General features: G+C 34.6%; 1 protein-coding gene across 1 annotated transcript in view; it reads left to right on the forward strand.

Annotated features, from left to right (window-relative positions):
- LRP1B (LDL receptor related protein 1B) overlaps positions 1-23,953 on the forward strand; it is a 750,266-nt gene that overhangs the window by 468,748 nt on the left and 257,565 nt on the right. Inside the window, exons 17-22 of the mRNA XM_064515494.1 lie at positions 5,741-5,866; positions 7,791-7,907; positions 12,498-12,578; positions 13,833-14,000; positions 16,761-16,943; positions 22,582-22,782. Coding sequence (XP_064371564.1) covers positions 5,741-5,866; positions 7,791-7,907; positions 12,498-12,578; positions 13,833-14,000; positions 16,761-16,943; positions 22,582-22,782 — 876 coding nt within the window. The remainder of the gene's footprint in view (positions 1-5,740; positions 5,867-7,790; positions 7,908-12,497; positions 12,579-13,832; positions 14,001-16,760; positions 16,944-22,581; positions 22,783-23,953) is intronic.

Here is a 23,953-nt window from a genome sequence, read left to right on the forward strand (position 1 = left end):
AGGGATTTGCTTCTCAATAATCATAAAACATTTTTCAGAAAGACTATATCTGTATGCCTTCTGTTAGTGGAAATGAATCTGACATGCTGCTAATAACGTACTGTCTGCTTGTCACCTTAGGGTCTAAAGGTGCTTTGAAAACACAGTATCATTTGACACATACATATAAGTTAGACAAACCCAGAATATTAAATTTTGACTAAAGGCATGCTAACTTACAGTGCCTTGTTATTGTTTGTAGAAAATACTTCCATATACATTCAAGCATTTTCTGCAAAAGCTGGAGAACTTAATGTTACCAGAATTATATGTTTCAGGCAAACTTGAATGCGCACTGTGTGTAATTGCTTCTTTTGTCTTCTCTTTTAAATTTTCTTGAATTTTTTTCCCTTTGCAGTTCATGTGTTTTTCTTAAGCATTTCCAGTTTTCAGTGAGTTGTATTCTGTATTTAAAAATACAGTTTTACTGGAGCTGTATTTTTTTTTCTGTAGAGGAGGGCTAATGTTGAAACAAAGAATCAGAAAACATACCAATTAGATATCTGTGTCATTCCTGGAAGCTACTTAGATAGCCTAATATAAAGTTAGAATTGCAGCAGTGAGAACTCGTCTCTTTCTTTACTCAGCCTGCCTCAGTGCTTACCATCTCTATCATTAGATCATCTCTCTAAACCAAATCTTCTTTGCCAAAATGAAAATACAATATTTATTTTCCTATCCATTGTAGACATGAAGAACTGATTATACTCTTCTACAGTGCAGCATTGTTCTGTGTTTCCGAAAACGCTTATCATGGTCTCTCATTCTTATCTTTTCTAGACTAAACAACCCTGATCTGTTCTCTTTTCTAATAGATAGTTTTTTACATTTCATTGCTCTTTGAACTTTGCCAGTTGATTCTTGGGGTTTGGTATCCAAAACTGGATATATGTACTTCTGCCAAGTCATTTGTGAAGCTGATTAGGCTGAAGGAATTTGTGTTTAATGGATGACAGTCCTATTTATACATCCTTTGGTGATTCTTGCCTGTTTCACATTGGCCTGACGTTTTTGATGCATACCAAGCTTGTGATCCTTGGTAAGTCCTAGGTCCATTTCTGCATGGCTCTTACCTAACTAGTTTTTCTTCCTTCCTGCATTTATACGTTTTGATGGCTGCATGTAGTAGTCCTTACAGATTTAAATTTTAGTACTTTTCAAAACATTTGTTCAGTTGATTGTTTTGAATAGTAGTCTTTACTAACTTCTTACTTTAATACCAGGAATTCTTAGATTTACTTAAGGAGTTCAAGTAACAACGGCAATGAAAAGAAAAATCTTTTGGTATAGACAGTTGACTTGATTCTCATTCCCGTTAGTGTAATTTAGAATAATTCATTGATCAACACTTGTAATACTCAGGCTTTGTACAGGTACAAATGAAATCATAATCTATTCCCAAATCTGTATGTGAAATACAGTTTAAGCAGCTAGTATAATAATAGTAATCTGTCTTCAGTTACTATAATAATATAAATAGTTCTTTTTGACTTAGTCTAAAATATTTGCAATTATGAATACACAACATATTAGTGAATGTATATGGTGAATATATATGGGCAAAAACTTAAATACCATCTAAAGTATTTTCTATATCTCTAATATTAAAGTCAGATTTTTAAAAAGGTCTTCAATTTTTATCAGATGGCTAGTAAAAGTTTTTTTTTTTCCTCCAGTCACATTCCAAACTATATTACTTCATGAGAGTTGGAATGCCTTACTGCCTTTGATTAGTCTTTACTTGCAGTGTTCTTGCACCGTCCACACAAAACACTCATGAAGAGTTCTTGTGCTATCCGTATCACACTCACTCTATGTTAATTCCAAAAGGAAGAATAGGTAGAAAGGTCAAAGATAAAAGCTACTGAAATGTCAGGGATAAGCCAGCAAGGTGTCCTTTCATTTTAACACTGTTTATTTCCAGATATATTTTAAACTTTTAAAAAAGAAACTATGGAAGGGTAAGTAGGTGGAAAAAACCTGGAGATTTTTGTTAAGCCAGCATTTGAAATGATACTGTATATAGTTTACTGCCCTTGTTGTATTACCTCAGGTCTTGTCATTAGCATACAATAAGCAGAGCATGTGTACTTAACTACAGGTGGAAGAATAAGCTGACAGTATTTACATAATTTCTGTGCTTTCAGAAGTCTTCATCCTTTCCATGATAGCTGGTAGTTAGAAAAACTGGTTTGCAAGATAGCCTGTCCACTCTTGAATAACTGCTTTTTCTCACCGTATTTGACTGTGTTGCATTTTCACCTTTTGACACCTAAATTTTCATCATAAGTAAATAACAGAGGTATATATGGTCATTGAAATTAATATGCACAGTTTTAGAAACATTATATGAATTGTCCAAATCTTTGCTCACTGTGGTATAATATTTTGGTTATGCACTTGGCAACTTCTATCTCTATTCCCTTTGTTATTCTATTTTGGTTTGTTTATCTGTTTACTTCATTTTATATTTATAAAAATAGAAAAACTTGATGGCATTCTTCTTTAAAGAAATAGCAATGTTTTAGCAGCAACACTGTACTTATGTAGTTGAGCTTAATACCAGACTCTTTAAGAGGGAAACGTCATTATTATTTTAAACTAAAACTGATTTCACTCACAGACATTCTCAAATTCCCACTTACTCATAAGACACGTGTCCATCTAGTTTCTCCAGTATTACTTGCAAGTGATGTGGAGGACAAGTGATGCTGACAACTGAATCGTCATCGTATTTCCTGGATCCTTCTTCGGCCGGCAACCGTGTGCTGATTCTTGAATGTTTCTTTTATGCCATTCAGCATCTGACGCTGATTGTCTTTTGCCTCTTTATTTGAATGTTTTACAGCACCAATCCTGTTTTTTATCTTCCCAGCATCATCACTCAATGACTTCAGTCTGCCCTTTGTGTAATCTCATTTTAGACTGTCTTTTGTTTTCCTGATCTGGATTTTTGAGCAGCTGCATATAGATATGCTGAGACCTTCCTAATATTCCATAAGTGCCATCAACCCACAGCACTCAAATGTTTCTTTTGTGCTTTTACACTCACATTCTGATTCATACCAATACTAACATTTCTCTCTTTTTTTCCCCTCCTTTAAAAACGCTGCCTTCCTTCTCCCATGTATACATTCCTTGCTAATAAATACACATGTACAGACTTGGTTTTGAATGAATGGAAAGCAAATGTGTATTCTCTCTATGCACTTTGAAAAAATCTTTCCAGCTGTCATTCTGAATATTCAGATAAATACTTCACATTCCAGAGATACAATGACTGTTTTCGATCTCATCTTGAAATTTGGGCAGGCCTTCAGGTAGCTCAGATCAATGTTTTCTTACTGTCTTGAGTATTTAAAAAATATGTGTTAGTAAAGATCTGCTTCTTTATTTTTAAACAAAAAGGTGTCAGAAAAATCTTGTTAGACCACAGTTCTGTAGTACTCATGTGTTTGTACCAGATAAAAATGTTAGCTCTGTGTGAAAAGTTAAATATAGTCTAATTTAAGTGACAAATAGAGTAAGAAATTTCCTAGCCTTCAGGAATAGGTAGTGATTTCTGCTGAGGAAAAGATACATTCTTCATCTATGTATAGGTTACCCAGAAATTAACATGCTTAAGTAAATGTGTATAATATATGGTTTAAATAAATCATTTTGGTTAATTCAACCTTGTTAGCATTAAAGATTGCTTATAGTCTTGGTGTATACCATTAGATTTTGGGGTAAATGGAGACATATTTGTTGTTTTATTTAGCATTAAATACCAATTGTATGATGACATCTAGAAGCTGATTAATTTAATGACTCATGAGAGATCGGTGTTAAGTCATCTATGTTTGCAGTTCAATAATTTATTGATTTATTTATCAATTTTATTTTAAATCTGTTGTGAAATAGCCTTTTTTCTTGATACCTTCAATATTTTTATTCATGTTGCCATATCTCTATGACTAACTTACTATCATTTTATATATATTACTTCAAAGATTTCTTCTTTTTATTCCTAAGGTTATTTATACAGAACAGAAATGTGGACTTGATGGCAAATGATGGATCCCACACCGTTTGTGTTTTTGCACATATATGTATTAATTTTTAAAAAATATTCTAATATTCTAATATTCTAATCCCAAATCTTTTTTTTTTTTTTTTTTGCTTTTCTATTCCAATGTTTTTGTTTTTTATCTTGGAAAAAATAACACATTCCTGACCTGATCTGTCCCAGAGTAGGAGCTGAATTAAAGTACACTAAAGAAAATGTAATATTTCCTGTTCAACTCAAGATGATCCTATGCAGATATCTTTCAACTCCTTTTAGTAGGTGTTGGAAAAGGACCAAGTATGATCTCATGCTTAAATAAGCATGTGAAACTTTGTAGTTACATCTTAAGCATAGGTAAAGTTGTGGAAGTATTATGTGAATCCATGTCTGATTTAATGCATTTAGGAAAAGACGAATCATGAAGCATTGTGCATAGAGAGCTGCTGTGGAAGTGGGTACAGCTTCTAGAAACTGAGCCTTCAGTGATTTTGTTTAGAGAAACCTGTTCCAGTTCCTGTGTACTGGAACAGCACATCTTTCTCACACCAAATAAATGCTATTATGTTGAAAAAAGACCTTCAAATCCTTTTAAATCAGGTGAATTTTAGATGAATCCATGAAGTGGATGAAATGGAGTTAGGTAGATAGTCTGCTCTTCTTAGATATAAGGGAGCTGTTGCTCTATTGTATCACACAAGCTACTGAGGATTTGATCTATAAAAGAAGAATTTTTTGTTTTTTGTAGGTTTGGCCAATATCTTTAATATTTTCTTTGCTTCTATTTAAAATTCATTCTCATATAAGAGTAGTCTGTTGTTTGTCAGTACTGTTTTACTATAATTACAGTTAGGCTCATGTTACTGATACGAATTACGAATAAGCCTATTGTAGGAAATAATTAGATACTAGGTAGCATGTGGATACATGCTAAATTGTGAACACTATTGAATCATGACAGTTCCTTTGCTGACAGATTATTTGTATATGTTTGTAAGCACACGTGCACATACACCTGCATTTTGTCTGTTGCTACGATTTATTTGCTTGTTCAAGGCATATCAGCATTCTGAGTTACAGAGCTGCAGGAATATGTATATATTTTTTAATATTTTTGAAATGAGCAACTGAAATATTAGTTTATGGGGTTTATTAGGGCTAAGCTAGTTAACGGTTCACATCTCTATTTATATGCAGTGCTTTTCGTCTGAAGTTTTGAGCTGTAAATTGCCATCTCTATCCTCAAAAAAAACAAACCAAAACAAAATTGTTGGATGGTTATGATTGTATTTTCAGGTGGTATTAACTGGTGTAACTCAAATAATGTTAAACTTAAGGGTTTAATCTGTAATTTATGAGACACAGGGTGAAACCTTACATTTTGTTGAACCTTTGGGAGCTGGAGTTTTATCCATGTCTGTTAGACATCTTTTTATCAGTACTTGTAAAATCCTGCTACATATCTTATCCTATCCTCTAAGACTGGATTGCTGAATAATTTCTCTGTCATGGTGATTATAAATACTGGCTAATCATACTAGCTACATCACCAGTGAATATGTTCAATATATTATTTTCAGCTGCTTTTCTCTGATTATTTTCTTAGGAAAAGCTTTTTTTGTTTTTTTTTTTGTTTTTTTCCTCCTTTCACCTCAGTCAATCATAGTTGTCCTGATGATCAATTCAAGTGCCAGAATAATCGCTGCATTCCCAAGAGGTGGCTTTGCGATGGAGCTAATGACTGTGGTAATAATGAAGATGAATCAAATAAAACCTGTGCAGGTAAAAACTTTACTTGGCTGTGCATACTTCTCTAATTTCAGTTCAATAAACAATTCAAATCTGCTTTGAGCTGAACTGAACAAGTCTGCTACTAGTAATCTGATTATTGCCGTTTTAAACTAATTCATATTTTGCTGCCACTAAGGCTGGAATGCAGATTATATTTTACTTAAGCCTTGTGCTTGACTGTGCTTTCCGAATTAATTTAGCACTTAATCTATCCATATGGTTGACTGTCAAAGCACTGCTTGGGTACAGCCTTGTCCCTGCTAAATCTTTATTGTCAGTTAGAATTTTGTTTGTTAGCATGCTGTGATGAGTGCCATCTCAGTAATAAATTTTATTTTATGCTGACAAAAGTATAATTATTTACTCAGTTTCCCCTTGGTACCTTGGAAATTGTTTTGTGTCTGTAATTTATTGGTTGTATATTGGATTTTTAAGGAAACTTCAAGACCAAGACAGTTTGCTGATTCCACTACAGTAAATCTTGGAATTCCAAATCTGTCCTTTGCTTGTAGGGAAGTGATATTTAGGGCTGGTCAGTAGATTACACTAAACAATCATTAAATGTGTGATATACGAGATATGCAAGCTGATATACAAGCTTACTGATATCTGTTTTTTAACAGAAATACAGGGATAGATAGCATACGTTTTTGTGTTAAAATATTCCCTGAACTCATATTGCTTGATTTAAAATTTCGTATATATAATAACCTGCTCACTGGTTGTTACTTGTGCGGATGGGCTAAAAAAACCCTCTAGCACAGATACAGACCTATGGAGTCTACATCACCTCTACAGTGTTATTGGAAATTTTAATAAATCTTGATATCCTTTGATATTCAACTGTATGTCTGTAGAATAAGAGTCTTATTTGAAGACCATATTTTGCATCTGTATTGTGGTTGGCTTTTGGTTGAATTTTGTATTCCTGAATTTTCCTTTGTTCCTGCAGTGGCAAACTCTACTGATGTTAAAAAAAAAATCTTTCTTTGAATGATTTTGTGTTTATATTCTCATATTTTAAGCTGTTTCTAGGGAGAAAAAAAAATGTTAATTTATAACAAGAAAAGGAAAAAATACTCTTTTGATTACTGGGATTTCTAATATATATTTTTTTTTAAGTGTGGAACTTACATATGGATAAACAAACTTCAAAAGCTTAAGCTTTTAATTAAAATCTGTGTCACTGTCACTGACCTTGTAGTTCTAGGCTGACATCTTGAATAAAAACAACCATATGTAGTGTCAGCTTTATGTCAGGTAGATTTTTATTCAAGTTTTACTATTCATTGTCTTCTAAAATCATTTGTGGTTACATAGCATAATTTCTTTTAGTGGTCTCTATTTCTTCAGAAGACAGACCATATATGCTTTACTTTAATGGATAGTTACCGTTGCATATTTTCAGAAGCAAAGATTACAAGAACAGTGCGGCCAGGCACATTGCAGTCACATGTTATAATTTTTCTGTCTAAATGTGAATATCACTAGATCATTGTTTATGTTATAAAAGACAACTTACACTGAAAAGAGCGAGTTAAGATTCCTGTCGTAGCATAGGTATTTCTATGCCATGGGTTTTGTTTACTTCAGCTGTAACGTTAGTGTCATTTTATCAAGCAATAATGCTCTTTCATCACCTAAATTTGTGTAAGTACATATAAAACTTCAGTTTGTCTTTTGCTAAAGAAATCATTAAGAATTATAAAGTACCGGGCTAGGGCACAGTCCTGTAGATTACCTCAGTTTTGTCTGAAATCAAAGGAAGTTGGTGATGCTGTCAGGTCAAGTATAATGAGCAGCCAGGCCAGCAGACACCCTCTGGACTTATAGTGTCTATGTACAGACATGCACTGAGTGACCTAACAGATTTAGTCCACTTCCCTTGCATTTTTGGAGTGTTTTGTCTTGACAGCAAGAACGTGTCAGGCTGACCAATTTTCTTGTGGAAATGGACGCTGTATTCCAACATCGTGGCTGTGTGACAGGGAGAATGACTGTGGTGATGAAACAGATGAAATGACATCCTGTGGTAAGTATTAGTAGAATTAGTAAGTAAGAAAGAATTGTTAAGTAAGGCATTAATATGAGTTAGTTAGTATCCTGACGTATAAGAGGATATGTTTGTGAAATGACTTTTTGAGCATTTTTGAGAAAGGGCACGGAGAGAAGCATCAATCACGTAGGCAGGGGGTGAGAGTTTGTTGCACAAGAAAGTTAAAATATGAAGTGCGTTTCTTAGGATACTTAGCAGCTGAACTTGGATTTTTCTCATATACGGGTGATTTTTTAACTTGATTCACTATTAAAGATCAAAATAAAATCCAACTATGTGAAAGCAGTGTATTCAATAACACATTACTTTATTTGCTTTTCTGAAACGTCTTACTGCTGTAAACCATTTTATTAGTTATTAGAGTTCTATTACTGATAACAGTTGTTCTGCAAAAATATTAATAGCTGTGAAGCCCTTTCAGTGGAAAGCGAGGATGAATCACAGAAAGTAAGTGCATAAATGGAAGCCGTGGGCTGAGATCACGATGTCCTGTGCTTTCTAAACATAAATCTGCAGCACCTTAGCTACCAGCAAATCTATGGAAGGCAGTGTATAGGATCCAACTTGTAAATTCTCTTGATCCCAAGGCACTTCAGATTGTTTAATTCTAAATTATTCATGACTGGCAACCAGCTAATGCCTATTAGTCAGCGTTGTCTTGTTACTTTTTAAGGCCCTCTGTAATTTTCAGCATCTCCTTCTTTCTTCTTTCCCTAGTGATTTAAACGGGAAAAAAAAGTCTAATTTGATATTGACAACTCTGATCAATCGCTTCAGAATAGATGACATTTGACAAAATCAAAATCATTTTGTGAGTGAAAATGAGAATATCATTAAGGTAGATTTCTAATTGCTGTGCCCCAAATCAAGTAACTCTTATTGCCAATTATATACAGAGATAGAGTAGGTGATCCCAGTAGACTCTCTGTATTTTAAAATGTCAGAAATTACAACATTCTGTGTATGACAATAATTTATCCAACTAGCTGTCCTTTGTGTTCTTTGAACAGCTTATCAATTTATAGATCTCAATGTCATCTTTGTAATTTTTAGGTTTTCCTTATGGTATCCTGTAAGCAGATCTTGAATTTTCCTTGAGGTCATCTAATCAGCATTTATTTTACCTGATGTTTGTATTTCAGTTTGGCCAGACTTTACATATGTTCTATTATTTTATTATCTTGTTTTTATCTCAAGCACTGTGGATGTACAAATATGTCTAATATTTCTTTTTTTTTCATTCTGTCTCATGATTTGGTGCTAACTAGAGCATGCATTGTTACTAACAAAAATATTTAGCTATCCACTACTGTTCTGTGAAACAGTTTATAAATCTATTTGTATTCAGTAGTTTTTTTAATAATAAAATCATGTTTTATTTTTTGTTACCATTACAAATCCTTCATTTTTGACTGAACCAGTCTTCAGCTGTAAATAACTTTGGCTTTTTCTATTGATTCAAAAGCTTATGTATACTTTTGCCTGTTTACAACTGTGGTGAGCAGGACCAGAGCTGATAGCAGTATTTTTGCACACATACTATTTCTTAAGATAAAAACACATTTTTTTTTTTTAGCAGTTCTGGACAGCTGAAAATAAACCCTTTATATTTTCTCTTACTTTTCTAAAGGAAACAGGATTTACGATCATGTCCATCTATCTATCACTTCTCTCTGTCATACCATTTACACTCAATAACCAAAGGACAACAGAAGTCTCAAAGAAATGGAGGTTTTACAGGGCAACTGGATAGTTGAGAGAACCTACATTAGGGGGTTCCACACTAATGGAGAGGCTTCACTGTGAGCTCAAGAGTCACCTTTCTTATTTTGTCTGTCTGCTGGTAATCAGCAGGAATCTGGTAATCAGTACAGGGATAGCTATGAATCAGCTACAGGATGTGCATTTCTTTGTCGTGAAATAGGAAAGGCGTACTGGGGAAGCCATAGGGAGAGTGGGGGGGAGTATTGTGTCTGTCCTATAGGATGCAGAATTAGAGCTCTGCAAAGTAAACAGAGATACTGCAGAGGCCTCTGGGAATTCTGTGGTGGGCTGAGAATCGTGAGAAGATGGATGTGTGTGCGAGGATATAGAAATCTGGCTTAATTATTTATGCTGCCTATAATTTTCTTAGAATACCTGCCTTATGCTTTCATGTGGAATTTGTCTTTCAAAGTATGTGTAGTTCCTGGCATACTAAAAGGTGGCCTACATAGGAAATGTGAGGGGGTTAATGGGAAACAATGCGCGCACATGCTCACACACATGCTTGTCACAAAATAGTAAAATCTTAGCTGGGAGACTGACTCCCTGTGTAACACTGATGTATATTGGGTGTCATATGAAGATGACAGACAGAATCCCTGAAGAAAATTTAGAGGGGGAGCAATGAATCAGGTCATTGAAAACTGAAATTCTTTTGTTCTAGCTCAAATCGATAAAAACAAAGCTGAAATTGCCAAGGTGCAAAGTAAGTCAGAAAATATGGACAGTAAAGGGGAAGGAAAAAAGATGGAATCAGGATGTCTCCATGAAGGTGAAAAGGAAGATGTGATTTTTGTCTTAAGTAACTTCCAAGTAAATCATTGTCATAGCAATAGTATATCACAATTCATTTTAATTAGTTTCTGCCTCTTTATACAGGTCTTTCATAGACAGATGAACATAAAGAAAATAAAGTCATGAAGATGTTCATGTATGAAAAAGGAGGAAAAAAAGATTTAATACATGAGTTAAATTTGATTTGTAGAAAAATTAATAAGCAACTGAAAGGCCAAATTAAAAATGGCTTTCATCATTGCTTGAAACACATAAGGCATATGCATAACTAAATACCATCTCATTTGCCGACCTATGTTACTTGGCTCAGGACAGATGTTTGGTCATCATTGCAATGTGTTCCCCCAAGAGAAAGAGCCTTCTTTTGATGAATGCCTTCCCTCCCACCACCTCTGGTCCCTCACAAACTTTTTAGGAGTGATTGACAAACTGTTGTTGGTGATGATATAAATTTTTCTTCCCATCCTTTTCATCTGCTGAAGCAGAAGAATAATCACTTCAGTCTTATGGTGTTCTTGGTGAGCTCTAAACTCTACCATTTGATGCAGCTGGTTTGTTGCTTCATTTAAGCCAAGGAGTTTCCCTGAGCTTCCTTAAAAAATAGTAGCTCTTGAATTATTACTGTAAAACATTTTCTGCGCAAAAGGCCACAAGAAGCAGCAAATGCAAGTGCAGAAGTTCATTGACTAAATATTTCAGTACTTGTCATAAGGAAAAGTTGTGTTTATGTGGCATGTTTTAAAAGTTTGAAAAAAAACCCTTTGGTAGTAAATGACTACATGAGCCAATTCTCAAACTCTTTTTGAAGTTTGGCTTTATGTCAACTTTGAAACAACACTACAACAACCCAATGTAGACAGGAAAACACCATATCATTGGGAGACCTGTTCTAATCTTGGGCAGTTCTGGTGTGGCTACCAGGATTATGCACCATTTCAGATAGTTCTTTCTGTTGCATTTAGGGTGTAGTATGTAGGGATTTGCAATCTGAAATTTTTTAGTGAAGGAGAAACTTGTCCTTAGGCTGCAGTACAAGAAGATTGTTCATATATTGTCTTTGTTTTGTATTAGGTGTTTTAACAGTTATTGAGGAGCATATTATTCTCTTGAAGGTCTGTATAGAGAATTTAGGCACCTGACTTACCCATTTGAATCAAGTCAGACTTTCAGATCGGTTTGTGTGAATTTCCATGTTCTGTGAAGTAGATCTCCTATTTTCATAACTGAATGAATACAAGCTCTTTTGAGTATTTTTATTAGCATGAATGTACATACTTAGTTACCCAGTTGCTTTCATGAAAAGTCTGTGTGGAAAACAGTTTTTTTAAGCAGAAGCATAGTAGACATTTATTAAAAAAAAAAAAAAAAAAAAAGCTCCATGTGTACTTTAGATAAGCCTGTACTTTCTGAATGATAACGTCTCCGTTTTCTACTACTTTTTACTGGAATCCATGTAAGAAATTATTGTAAATACTGACTTTTTAATTCTGGATTTTGTTACATCAGTGCACATTAACTTTATTCCTTGACTGTTCTTTTGCTTGCTGCTTAACCTTCTCATTTATAGTTTCCTATAGTGTCCTGTGTTTTACTGGTAGTTTTATTGCAATTACAGAACATTTTTTGAAAAATAAATATACTGAAAATACAGTTCCTGTGTTAATCATCAAGCTATGAGTAGTCATAATTATTAGGATGCTTAATGGCAAAGAAAGCCCTGATGTGATTGGAGTATAGGACCATGTCATTTGATGCAGAAGCATGCATTTCAGCAGTCCAGATTGATAAAGGACAGTGTTTGGACTCATCTTTACAGTTAAAAGCCCTTTTATTTTTTATTTTTCATCTCATTCCTTTTCCCCCTCTCCAGTTAAGTCTCTGGCAGGTGCAAATGTTTGATACAATAAATTTTATTTGTGTAATTTATGCATATGAGAGGGTAGATGTGTATTACTAAAGACAATACACATTAAAGCATTACTGTATTTCTTTTGAATACTTCCACAGAGTTTCCAACCTGTGAGCCACTAACTCAATTTATATGCAAAAATGGAAGATGCATTAGCAGCAAATGGCTCTGTGATTCAGGCAAGTACCAAGTGTTTGATATCTGAAACTAATATGGTAAATATTAGGTAAATATTGTTTTGATACTCATTCTTTTCTTCTGAGACTGATATTATCAGTTTGCCTTGTAACAGGTCAGAGAATAAATATAATAGTTCTAAATTACTGACCTAATTTTGAAAGTTGCCAAATTGAGGCTGCACATGAGGAATGATGCAGTGGATTTGGAAATAGTTGCAAATGGTATATTCTGTAGAATGAAGTATGATGTAATGTTCGATTTAAAAAAAAAATAATTACTTAGGAAAGTATTTCCTACTTTTAGAAAACAAAACCATTCCAGGGACAATATATAGTGTTTTTGTTGTTTGTGGGCCAGTTCTGCTTAAACAGCATCCCTCAGTATGGAAGGTGGAGAAGATTTACAGTGTAGATACTTCTTTTGTCCTAAAGAGTACATATTTGAATGACAGCTGTTCATATTAATGTTTTCCTAGAGCTTGTGATGTGGGAGGAATGTCATGCAAGTCCTAATAATACTGACTTGGTTTTACGTCCACTACAGCATTCAATATTACTATAATTTTATGACAATGACAGGAATTTATAGCTGTAAATGGACAGATTCCACAAATTATCACAGTATGCTTGCTGAAAGCAAGGCGACTCTTTAGTGTTTATCTAATGTATTTATCTTCTCCATTCCTTGGCAATCATAATCAAATTAAGGGAATTGCCATAAGATTGTTGTAATGACTACAACATTAAAGTAATGAGAAACTACATTCCATCGTTATTTATGTGCACGCTCTCTCCAACTTACACTGTTTGCAAGTGCGTAGAAACAACACTTGTAATACTATTTCAAAGACATTCTGACATCAGGTTTTCATTTTGGGTAATATGAAGCTTGAATCACTGGGACTAAAACAAATCAACTGTATCTGGGAGCCTGTGTAGTCATAGCTGACTGAAGAAGAGAAGAAAATTCAGAGCCTTCTAATACTTACCATTATCTGTGATAGAATAAGGGGTTAGGCTACCCAAAATGACAGAGAATCGAGTGCTGTTGTTAAGATAGGGTTAAGAAATTGCTTATATTACAAACAATGTTACTATAAGCCAGTGGGGAATAAAAAACCCCCATGCTATTCCATTTACTGCACTTTATTTTTCTATAGCCTTTTCAGCAATACCTTGTTTGTCCTGAGATATTTTATTCAGTCTTTTTGTCTTTAAAACCTTTAAAAATATTCATATAAATAATATTCACAGATGACGACTGTGGTGATGGGAGTGATGAATTAGGCTGTATTCACTCATGTTCTGCAAATCAGTTCAGATGTTATAGTGGAAGATGTATCCCAGGTCATTGGGCATGTGATGGTGACAACGACTGTGGAGATTACAGTGATGAAACCAAAACAAACTGCACTGAGGAAGGTTAGCTATTTTTCCTGCATTTTAGTACTTTATTATGAATACATTCCTCAGTCAGTGGAAAAGACGAAACTCTCTTAATCTCGGTGAAAGTTGAAATGGAAAATATGTAAAGCTAGGTGCATCCCTTTTAAGATGCATGTACCTCAGAGCATCCCTAAGTCTTCCATCAGTGTATAAAGAAGGGAATTAGGTTCCAGAAACCTCAGAGGCCACATGTAGAGACAGATATACAAGCTAGATATTGTGTTTCTTTTTATTTCAGATAGCCATGAAGACAGTTAGCCCCCAATTACAAATTACAGTGTACAGTTGTATAGGGCTGGTAGTATTCATAATTATTTTAAATAACTGTCCAGTCATTTTACAACACTTAAAAATATAATTGAAATATGATTTGTAGTAGGCCCCATGGAACCCACCTAGGATAACTTAAGCATTTTTCTTCTTTCGTTGGGCATATATAGTCTCCAAATTTCCTTTTTCCATTTAACTGTTCAAAGTTGCCAGTCTTTCTCTACTCCTGTAAACCTGTTCAGCCAACTGAGAAATTTGCCCATGTAGTCTCCTCTGCCTTTTATTCTCTATGGAGATCTGCCTTTTATTTGGATCCAGAAATATTAAGCAGAGTAATTGGTAGAGAAGATGATTATAGTGGAAGTAGGAATACAACAGAGTGATGACTGGGAAGGGGCTGTTTACATCACTGCATTTTATGATTTAAGAGGAAGCTTGCTTTCAGGACCTTGTTGGAGCAGGGCACTGGAAGGAATTTGGTTAATACGTTTTACAACAAGTTTTCAAAATTTCAGACGTAATATGACAATCAGAAGCATACCATAGAAGAATGACGTATTTGAAAACAAAATGGATATTATACTGAGATAAATTCCATAGTTTTACTTTACTGAAATAGGCTAAACATGATTTTTGTGCTTTTAATAGAGATACATGCTACTTGGATAAAGAGCCAGCAAACAACATTCCTTAAGTTACTGCTTTTTATTTTTCCAGTATTTTTACACAGTAAGCCTCTCAATATACATGTGATTAAAAAAATGTTTTTTGGTAGTGTAACTGAAACATTAAACATGAACATTAAACTGAAACATGTTTTAATAAAATAAAGTCTCACTCAAGTGCCATACCTTCTATTTATTTGGGTGGGGAAAGATGAGGAGGGTATTTGTGGCAAAGGATAAAGAATAAGTAGAAAAGAATGAGGGAATATTTTTCCCTCGTAGTTTCTTCATAGTGATTTTTCACAAAACAAAGTAATTGTACTCAGTTTTATTGACCTTATTCCATGAATCGGCATTCTACATCTTATCTGCAGACCTCATACAAACAGATGAATCAGCAGAATGCTGTGCATGTGTAGTGTAAAAGTTTTGGGTTTTATGTTTACATAATTTACTATTACTCTTACTTATCTGTGTAAAAAAAATTAGCCTGAAACAAAACTATTAACCTGCCTCCATGCACTGCCATCTCAGAGCTTAAAGTCCCACTCCACCTTTTTATACGATACCATATTAGCCTGTGATTTGAGTCACAGTCTGTGAAATAGCACCATTTTGCATGGTCAGAGTTAGCTCATACATCTTTGGTGTCCTGTTCTGCTACATGATGTACACTTGTCCAGGAACAGTGTCTTTGCTTTACTTAGAGTTGAATGCAAAAATGCAGATCATTTAGGAAATAACAAGGTGACTTTTAATAAAAATCGGGTTATAGCCAGTACTAGAAACATTTATTCAAATAATGCTTTTTGGTACAAACAGGACTGTACAACTTTATCATTGCTTTAAAATACATTTTACCAGCATTAGTATGTTATGGATAGTAGACATACTTATAGTGATAATAGTTTATCTAGCAAAGTGGAGGCAAGGGCAAAATTGAAAAGGACATCATCTTGAAAATAGATAAGAGAATTAAATATACGATGAATAATTTAAATCACATAATTATTGTTCTTCAAAACATTGAAGATTGATTCTGCAGCTGCACTGAATTTATTTTTGTTACTGTGGAATTTGGAAAGGCTGCAGCTAGTCTGCCAGTGCTGTGACAGCATGAGTCTGGCAGGTGTGGGGGGTCAGAACTCTTAAGTAAGTTGGAGTAGAGGTATGGCTGTTCTGATTTCTGCCGGGTAGACACATTCCTTGACACCTCTTATGTTTTATGAAGCAGGAGATGGAGTTTGTTGGAAAAGTGGGGAAGGGAGAGTAAGGAGGGGAACGTATCCCGAGGCAGAGAGGAAGGGCTTTCACAGCACCAGGAAAATTTCATCAGCCTAGGTCTTCCTTACATCCCCAAATTCATTCTTGTCTGACAGCTATGTAAAAAATGTGGTATTTACCTTGAGCCAGTGATGAAGGGGGAGTGACAGGAGTGAGCAGGATAAGAGAGAGCGTGTCTGGAGCTTGTGTTGAAGTGATGAGTCAAGAAGGAATAGTGAATGTTGAGTGTTACACTTAGGGACTGTGATTTTCATGTTGGTCAAAAAGGAGAAGGGATGAGAAGCTGGAGGAGGGGAGAGAGTGGAATATGAGTGGCCTAAGAACTATTCTGTTGACCTAAAGATCCAGTTGTGTCAGCATATAGGGCCCACTTCCTACTTACCCTGTCTTTAACTTAGAATATTCACTATGCAAAGGTGAGGCTAGAGAAGTACATGTGTACGTCTATGTCATTGTAGACCTGACAGAGAAAAAAATCGTGAGCAAATTCTTTGATGTAATTCTTATTTTTTCTAAGAAACTCCATCTCCTGTAAGATGCAATGGGAAAGAATTTCAGTGCAGTCCTGATGGTAACTGTGTTCCTGAGTTGTGGCGCTGTGATGGAGAAAAGGACTGTGAAGATGGTAGTGATGAAAAAGCCTGTAACGGAACTATACGGTTGTGTGATGAAAAAACAAAGTTCTCCTGCAAGAATACAGGTACAGTGTATATATATGCAGATTGTTTTGCTCTTGTTTTTATTCATTTTTTGTGTGTATGTGATTTTTGTCATAAATCTACTATTTGAATACAGCTTTTAGTGTTTTAATATTACTGAGGTAATGTTACCAGGTGTATTCTTATCAGGAAAAGAATATTAATATACTTTGCCTAACCTGTTTGCTGACTCATGATACAAAAATTGATGGCTTTTCTTCTATTTTCCATCTAGGACTTACTAAAAGTAAGTTGATTAAAATGACATGAGGTAATTAGTTAGAAGACTTCATAGAATTCAAACTACAACATCAGAAGAAAAACACACTTTCTAAGAAAGCTTAAAATCAAATTTTTCTAAGTATACTTGATGAAAAAGATCTGAAAAGACTGTGATTTAAGTAGTGTTTACATGAGGATATTTTGCAAAGCAATGCTTAGGTGGAACATTTTCTTAAGACTTCATTGTATGAGGTCATCATTGTATGAATGTTTTTGGAATTAGTTTCAAAGCTTAATGAAATACTTTGGGTAAAATATCTTTTAAAAGCAAATTTTAAATTGGTTTATAATAAAACTAGCAATTTAGTAATGCCAGTTGCTATTAGTAATGTAAAGAAAAATATATTCTAAGGCCTGTGTAAGAGCCGAGCATGTTAAATGTTTCAGTCTAGTTATATGAGCTCTATCCAAAAGTGTTTGTAGATGTGTACAGATACAGTAAGATACTTTATTCAGATCTACAATACAAATGTGTACAGGGAGTTACTTTTTAGTACATGGACTACTTTAGGGTGTCTTAGAAATATTTGGAGGCTTGCTGCTACCTGGGCTCTTAAAATTATAGCAATCAATGTCTAAATAAATAAATATGAAATACAGAATTCTGGCTAACAAAAATAATTAAAACATTTCCTTTTTTGTTCTTACAGTTTCCTTAAGGATATGTAGAACAAGTAGTTGTTAAAGGAAACAGCTTCAATAAGTGAAAATGGATTATTAATGAAATAGGCAGCCTAACACAAGAAATACGCTTTCATGATACTGTCCTTTTCCTAGTGCTTCAATGGACAGAAAGCCTCAAACTATGCTTCCCCATTGTATACTTATATATCATGTACACAGTGATGCACAAGGAGAGCAATTTCTCACTGAGTTTACATTATGAAGGATGGAGTGTGAATTCTTTGGCTACCACATGTAAATGTGTAAACAGTTAAACATATAAACAGCAAAACTTGCTTTCATCAAGGATCTGCTAAATTCAAGGGATATACAGCTTTGATTTTGGTGAAAATGCAGTCATGCTTGTCAATTGTGTGGAATGGTCGCTTTTGGAATCAACTCTTGACAATTCCATGAATAACCTTTCTTCCTTTGTTTTCCTTCCCTCAGCTCTAGAATGAGCAAAACTGTTTTTCTGGATGAGGCATGTTGGCAATGCATTGAAACAGAATATTGCAAAATCAACTTCTTAGTTAGGTTACCTTTCAATTTAATTCCCGATGAGTGATATGAAGCAAATGGGTACTGACGGTGTTATGAAAGATAGTTTCTGTCATGATCCTCAGATTTCAGAATAAATGTTATTTTCTGTGTGGATTACTCTGAGGAAATAATGTCTAGCCTTTCACATTTTTGAAAATTATTCAGTTTAAGAGAAGCTGGCTAATCCTCCCCTTATATACTGCTTGGTGGTCATATCTAAGAAGGAAGTCTCTGATTTCTTGACACAAATTCTGATATTTCTGCACAAGAACATGTGCATGGAGGAGGATGAAACAGCTAATGTGTTTTGGAGGAATGACAGTTGGGGAGAAGAGCAAAAGTGAAATGTTTTTGCCCTATTTTTTACCTCCTTCTTTTTTTATGGCTTCAAATAGTAACTGCAGGATCTTCTCTTACTGCATAGGTTTTTGTTGGTTCTAGTTAAATGCGTCATAAAACCACAAGCACAATATGTTTGCAATTGTGTCCAGTCTGCACAGTTCTTAAACTGTGGTATCCAAAGTCAGACAAACTACTGCAGAGCACTCCTGTCAACAGATCTTGGAATGACATTTCTCATTTTTGAAAGAACTTTACACAGTTGTTTGTTGTGATGTGATAAACAATAAACTAGAGTTTTGAGTAGCAAAGGGATATGAGGCGCAGTAAATACCTGATTGAGATTGCCTGCTGTTGGGCTGCTTCTGGCCATTTATTTTCTGCTTTTAAATTAGATTGGAGTTACTTACCATTTTAAATTCTGATTCTGTCCTCCAAAATGAATTGCAGGTGTGTACCTCAGCTAAGCTCTATATACTCCTTTGATCTTTCATTTTTATTCCATCTTCCTTGTTTGCAGTTAGTAGAACTGGACAGAAAACAGAATCTGTACAGTCTCACTTGAAATGTCATCTAATTACTCTAATGATCATAATCAAGTATGTCTGTGAAGACAAATGCAAAGGATTCATAAATACTTTAGTCTAGTAAGCAGTAGATCTAAACTGTCCTATATATTTTTCATAATTGCTGCTTTTTACAGTTCCTCCAAGAAGCAGTTAATTTTGTATTTTACCATTTTTAATCCTATCCTGTGTGCTATCATGTTTTGCTTTTTTTTAACATGTTAGTTATATATTTAGAGGAATATTTGGGCTAGAAAATAAGGAGTGTAAGTGGAGAGGAAGTAAAGTCATGGGATAATTGTGACCGTGAAACTGGAACAGGAGGGCAACGGTGATAGTATTGTCCAAATGTAGAGAGCAAGAGTCAAGGAGCAAGTGAGGTGTGAGGAGCAGAGAGAAATTCATGCTGAAGAAAAGTGGGAAGGAAGGTTTTTGGAGAAAGATTCAGTTGAGGAAGTTGATAGAACCAATCTATGGATTCTGGGAGGGCGGCTGAGAAGGAGAAGTTTACTGTGGAAGGAGATTATGGTATGAAAGGAGTTCAGAAAGATGAGAAGATTTACTAAGAACTCTGGTATGGGAAGCAGTGAAGAGTTCACAGGTGAATGGTAGGATATTGGTCAGAATTTGGGTTCATATCAGAAATGACAGTGTTCTTGAAACAAAATAGTTTAAGTCAGTATAAGACTCAAGTGTGTTCTACAAAACAAGCAAGATTATTGATTGACTACCAGTGTAGGTAATCAGTAAATACAGCTGATTAATTTTGGTGGCTATGTCAGATTAGAACATTCCTTCATTTTGGTAGAAATGACACTGGATCCATCCTATAGATTAGGAAGTCAACTTTAGGCAGTTAGGAGCAACTGAAAGTGTGTAGCAGGAAGGGGCAGTAAAATGAAAATACTTCAGTGAATTTGAAATAATTATTTCAAGAGAGTCATAATAATACTTCATTAAGTCCATCTCTTTTGGATTTTGGCAAAGATTAATTCCTTGTAAATAAATTCTACTTAAGAACATGTCATAGCTATCATAGTGGAAGATGGATCTTTTATTATTAAATGCATCTTCATTAAGATAAGAGAAAGGTAGTGAAACAGATTTGCTCTGTAAACACCTGCATGTATAAAAGATTAAAAAAGAGAACATGAGCTGGAAGGAACATCAATTTGCTTTGGGATCTGGCTAGTTTGACTGACATCAGTGTTTCCCAGTAAATTCCATTTTACTGCTGGGTTATGATAATATTTATTAAATCAATGTTCATTTCAAAGTAATAATGCTGAGTGGAAATTTTCTTGAAACACTTGTGATTGCATGTAAGGGTAAACTGCATGTGTACTACACATACAACTTAATTTCCCTGTGTCTATACGTTTGTACATTTTCAGTGTAGCATATTTAGGATTTTGACCATTACACAAAATGATGAAAGTTTCCCATTCTAATTGACATTTCTCTCTAAGTTTTCCAGGTGATTTTGCACTGGTGAAATTATGTTTTGCCGTTTGCAACCATACTCACTGTAGTATGATCTGAAATTTCAATTTATACCTTTTCTTCACCAGCAATAAAAGTAGTCTGACACTTGCCTCATAGAATGCTTCAGAAACATTTTTTTTCGTTCTTCATGTTTTGCTGTCTTTTATCCAGTTTTCATTCTATGAGGAGGATGGCATCTTTCCCATTTAAAGAAGGCTAAAGTAATAATCCAAAAGCATTACACTAATCTTAAGCTAACCAACAAGTGTTTCTTTTAAAGGAAATTGAAATCTGCTATGGTATTATGGCAGACAGTAGCGTTACAGTTAGAGACAGTTGTTATGTTGTGTGGGCGGTTGTATAATACCTGCTTTGAAGTGGTTTTATATGAATCCCTGTCATGGATGGGGCAGAGTAAACAACAGCCTGTAGTGGATTTGGTACTGGCATGTATTTAAGAACCAACAAAATTTGAGCTTTTACCCTGCTTGATTATCTCACACATAAGCTCACTTTCTCCCCCACAAAGTCATATACTCTTCCCACCTTGGTCTTGACTTCCCACCTGGAAAATTGCTGCTAGTTGGAGAAAGCTGGGCAGAAAATCATGTCGGTTCATGCTGTGCAGCTGTCTTGCAGTTTCCAGTCTTGGGCTTAACCAGCCAGTCCTTCGGTGTTTTTCTCTATGGAGCCACCCATTTCCAGGAACTTTCCCATTCCATCCCAGGTTTCTGCATCTCAATAGTCTATAGGCAGAAACACAATGCAAGATCAGTTTCCCACTTGTGGTTCTGCCTCATGTGTCTTTATTAATTGGAGGATTCAGTAAGTGTCACTTCTGTTTAGTCCAGATGTTACCAAAATTTACAACCAACTATATTGCTTGTAGCTAGCAAGTAACAGGTTTCTGCTTTAGAGTTCAGAAATTCAGTTTTGGACACACGCACAAACACATGCATGTACACATACAGTTATATACACATGCTCGTGTGTGCATACACACACACAATTACACATCTGTAAATGGTAGCATTTGCAGTCTGTTATTTTTCACCTACCTCATCCTTAGCTTGAGTGATTCTACTTTAATACCTATATGTTTCTGGAAAATCATAACTGCTTTCTCAGTAAAGAGACTGTGCTGCATCTCTGATAGTTGATGGTCAGCAAAAAAGTGGAATTTATTCTTTTTTCCTATTAAGGAGTGAAGGAAACAATCTGAACCTTGGTTAGATAAATCTGAAATCTTTCATCTGCTAGAGGTATTTCATATAAAAGATAATCATTTCTCTGACATGATCTGGGAATGTCTGGTGTATACTTCCTAAAACGATTTTGTTCCTTAATCCTGTGTTAATACAATGCCATATTTTGGAGCCTTACTCTTACAGAAGGCTTTTGAAGTAGAAGATAAGAGGAACAGAGAGGAAGAAAAGCAAAAGAAAAATAAATTTTTAGAACTTTTTAGTATAATTCAGTATATTTAACGTAGAATATGAAGATGCGTCCTACCTGTATGAAGTTCTATTCAACAAGGAAGTAAATAGGATTGATTTTGATTGGAAAATTAGGCTGTCAGCATTGATTCGGTTCATAGTTCAGAGTATAAGCCTGAGTTGGTTTATTTCTGTTCATCTGAGAAGAAAATACTGTTAATACAAAAGCAGAATACAAATAGATTTCTGTGTAATGTTATTGAAGTTTTTTTTCCAATGTTTGCTTCTGGTCTGATTTCTTGTGTTTATTGTCTCTTTTCTCCAAGGGAGATGCATTAGCAAAGCGTGGCTGTGTGATGGCGATATTGATTGTGAGGATCAGTCTGATGAGGATAATTGCGAGGGCTATATGTGTGGACCACCAAAATACCCTTGTGCTAATGATACCTCCATCTGCCTACAGCCTGAGAAGCTTTGCAATGGGAGAAGAGATTGTCCTGATGGATCTGATGAAGGCGATCTTTGTGGTATTTCTCTTTTAGATATGTTTTCCCAGCTCTTCTCAATATGATCTGTCACAGTATTTCCTCTTGAAAAAAAGGTCCTCATGCTCGTGTTACTCAAGTTTTCTCATGGTAGCTTGTGCATTTTATTTAATTTAGATCATCCTGTTTTTCTGCTTGAAGTATCAGTTTTCTTCAAATAAGGGAAAACCTACTTCCTTTTAACTCTTTCATTACTTAACCCTTAAGATACTTCCTAGAGGTAAGCAGTTTGAAAGACTATGATATATATGAAAATGCTAAAGCTAACTTGTAGTTCTCTCAAACACAGAAGCTTGAGTTGATGGAATCCTATCAACTAGCTGTATAGGACATCATGAAGAAATACATTATTATGCTTGTTATACTTGTAAGTCATAGTTTTCTACCTGAATCAGAACCAAACCTTTGTCTCATTTTGTTTTTAGTGCTTATATATGCATATGCCCGCAGCATATAGTACTTATCTCATAGGTGTTAAAGAGGATGGTTCTGAAAAAGCATTATTTGTAACTTGATGCAGCTCTTATATTTGATGCACATTCTGTGTAAGCTTTCCAAGTGTGCTGCTTTTAATCCTTTTTTTTCTTGGACTTCTCCATTTTCATTCATCTGTTGTTTTTAGTCTTGCACTTTTGCAAGTATTTTAAGGAGCAGTTTTCTGCTTTTCAGCTACAGTTTTTCTTTTAAAGCTGATGTTTGCAGACCTCTCAGAAAAATAAGGTTGTTATTACTATCTAAAAGATAAATGCAAGGGATGGTGAAAAGCAGTTAGCATGTATCTTCAATAGAATGTGTGTTAAAAGGATTTCATGGTATATGATATAATGTAGGTCATCCCATTGAGTAAAATGGTAAAAAATATGTATATAAAATTGTAACACAAGTGTAATGTTTTCTAATTAAATTATTATAAAATATATATAAAGATAAAATGAATATATTTAGAAGTTAAGATGGGTAGTACTAGTAGTATCATGTAAGAGTGATGGTCTAGGGATAAAAAGTAAAACACGATTTGTAGGAAGAACTTAGGTAATTTTGTAATTCTTTTTAATTACATCAACAAAAACCTCTCCGCACTGATTTTGCTTCTCTTAAGATGTTATATGCCTTACAGCGTCCTGTTACAAAGCATTTCCAGAGGTTTACAGGC

Source organism: Dromaius novaehollandiae, chromosome 7, assembly GCF_036370855.1.
Source record: "Dromaius novaehollandiae isolate bDroNov1 chromosome 7, bDroNov1.hap1, whole genome shotgun sequence".
In the NCBI taxonomy this organism is placed as follows: domain Eukaryota; kingdom Metazoa; phylum Chordata; class Aves; order Casuariiformes; family Dromaiidae; genus Dromaius; species Dromaius novaehollandiae.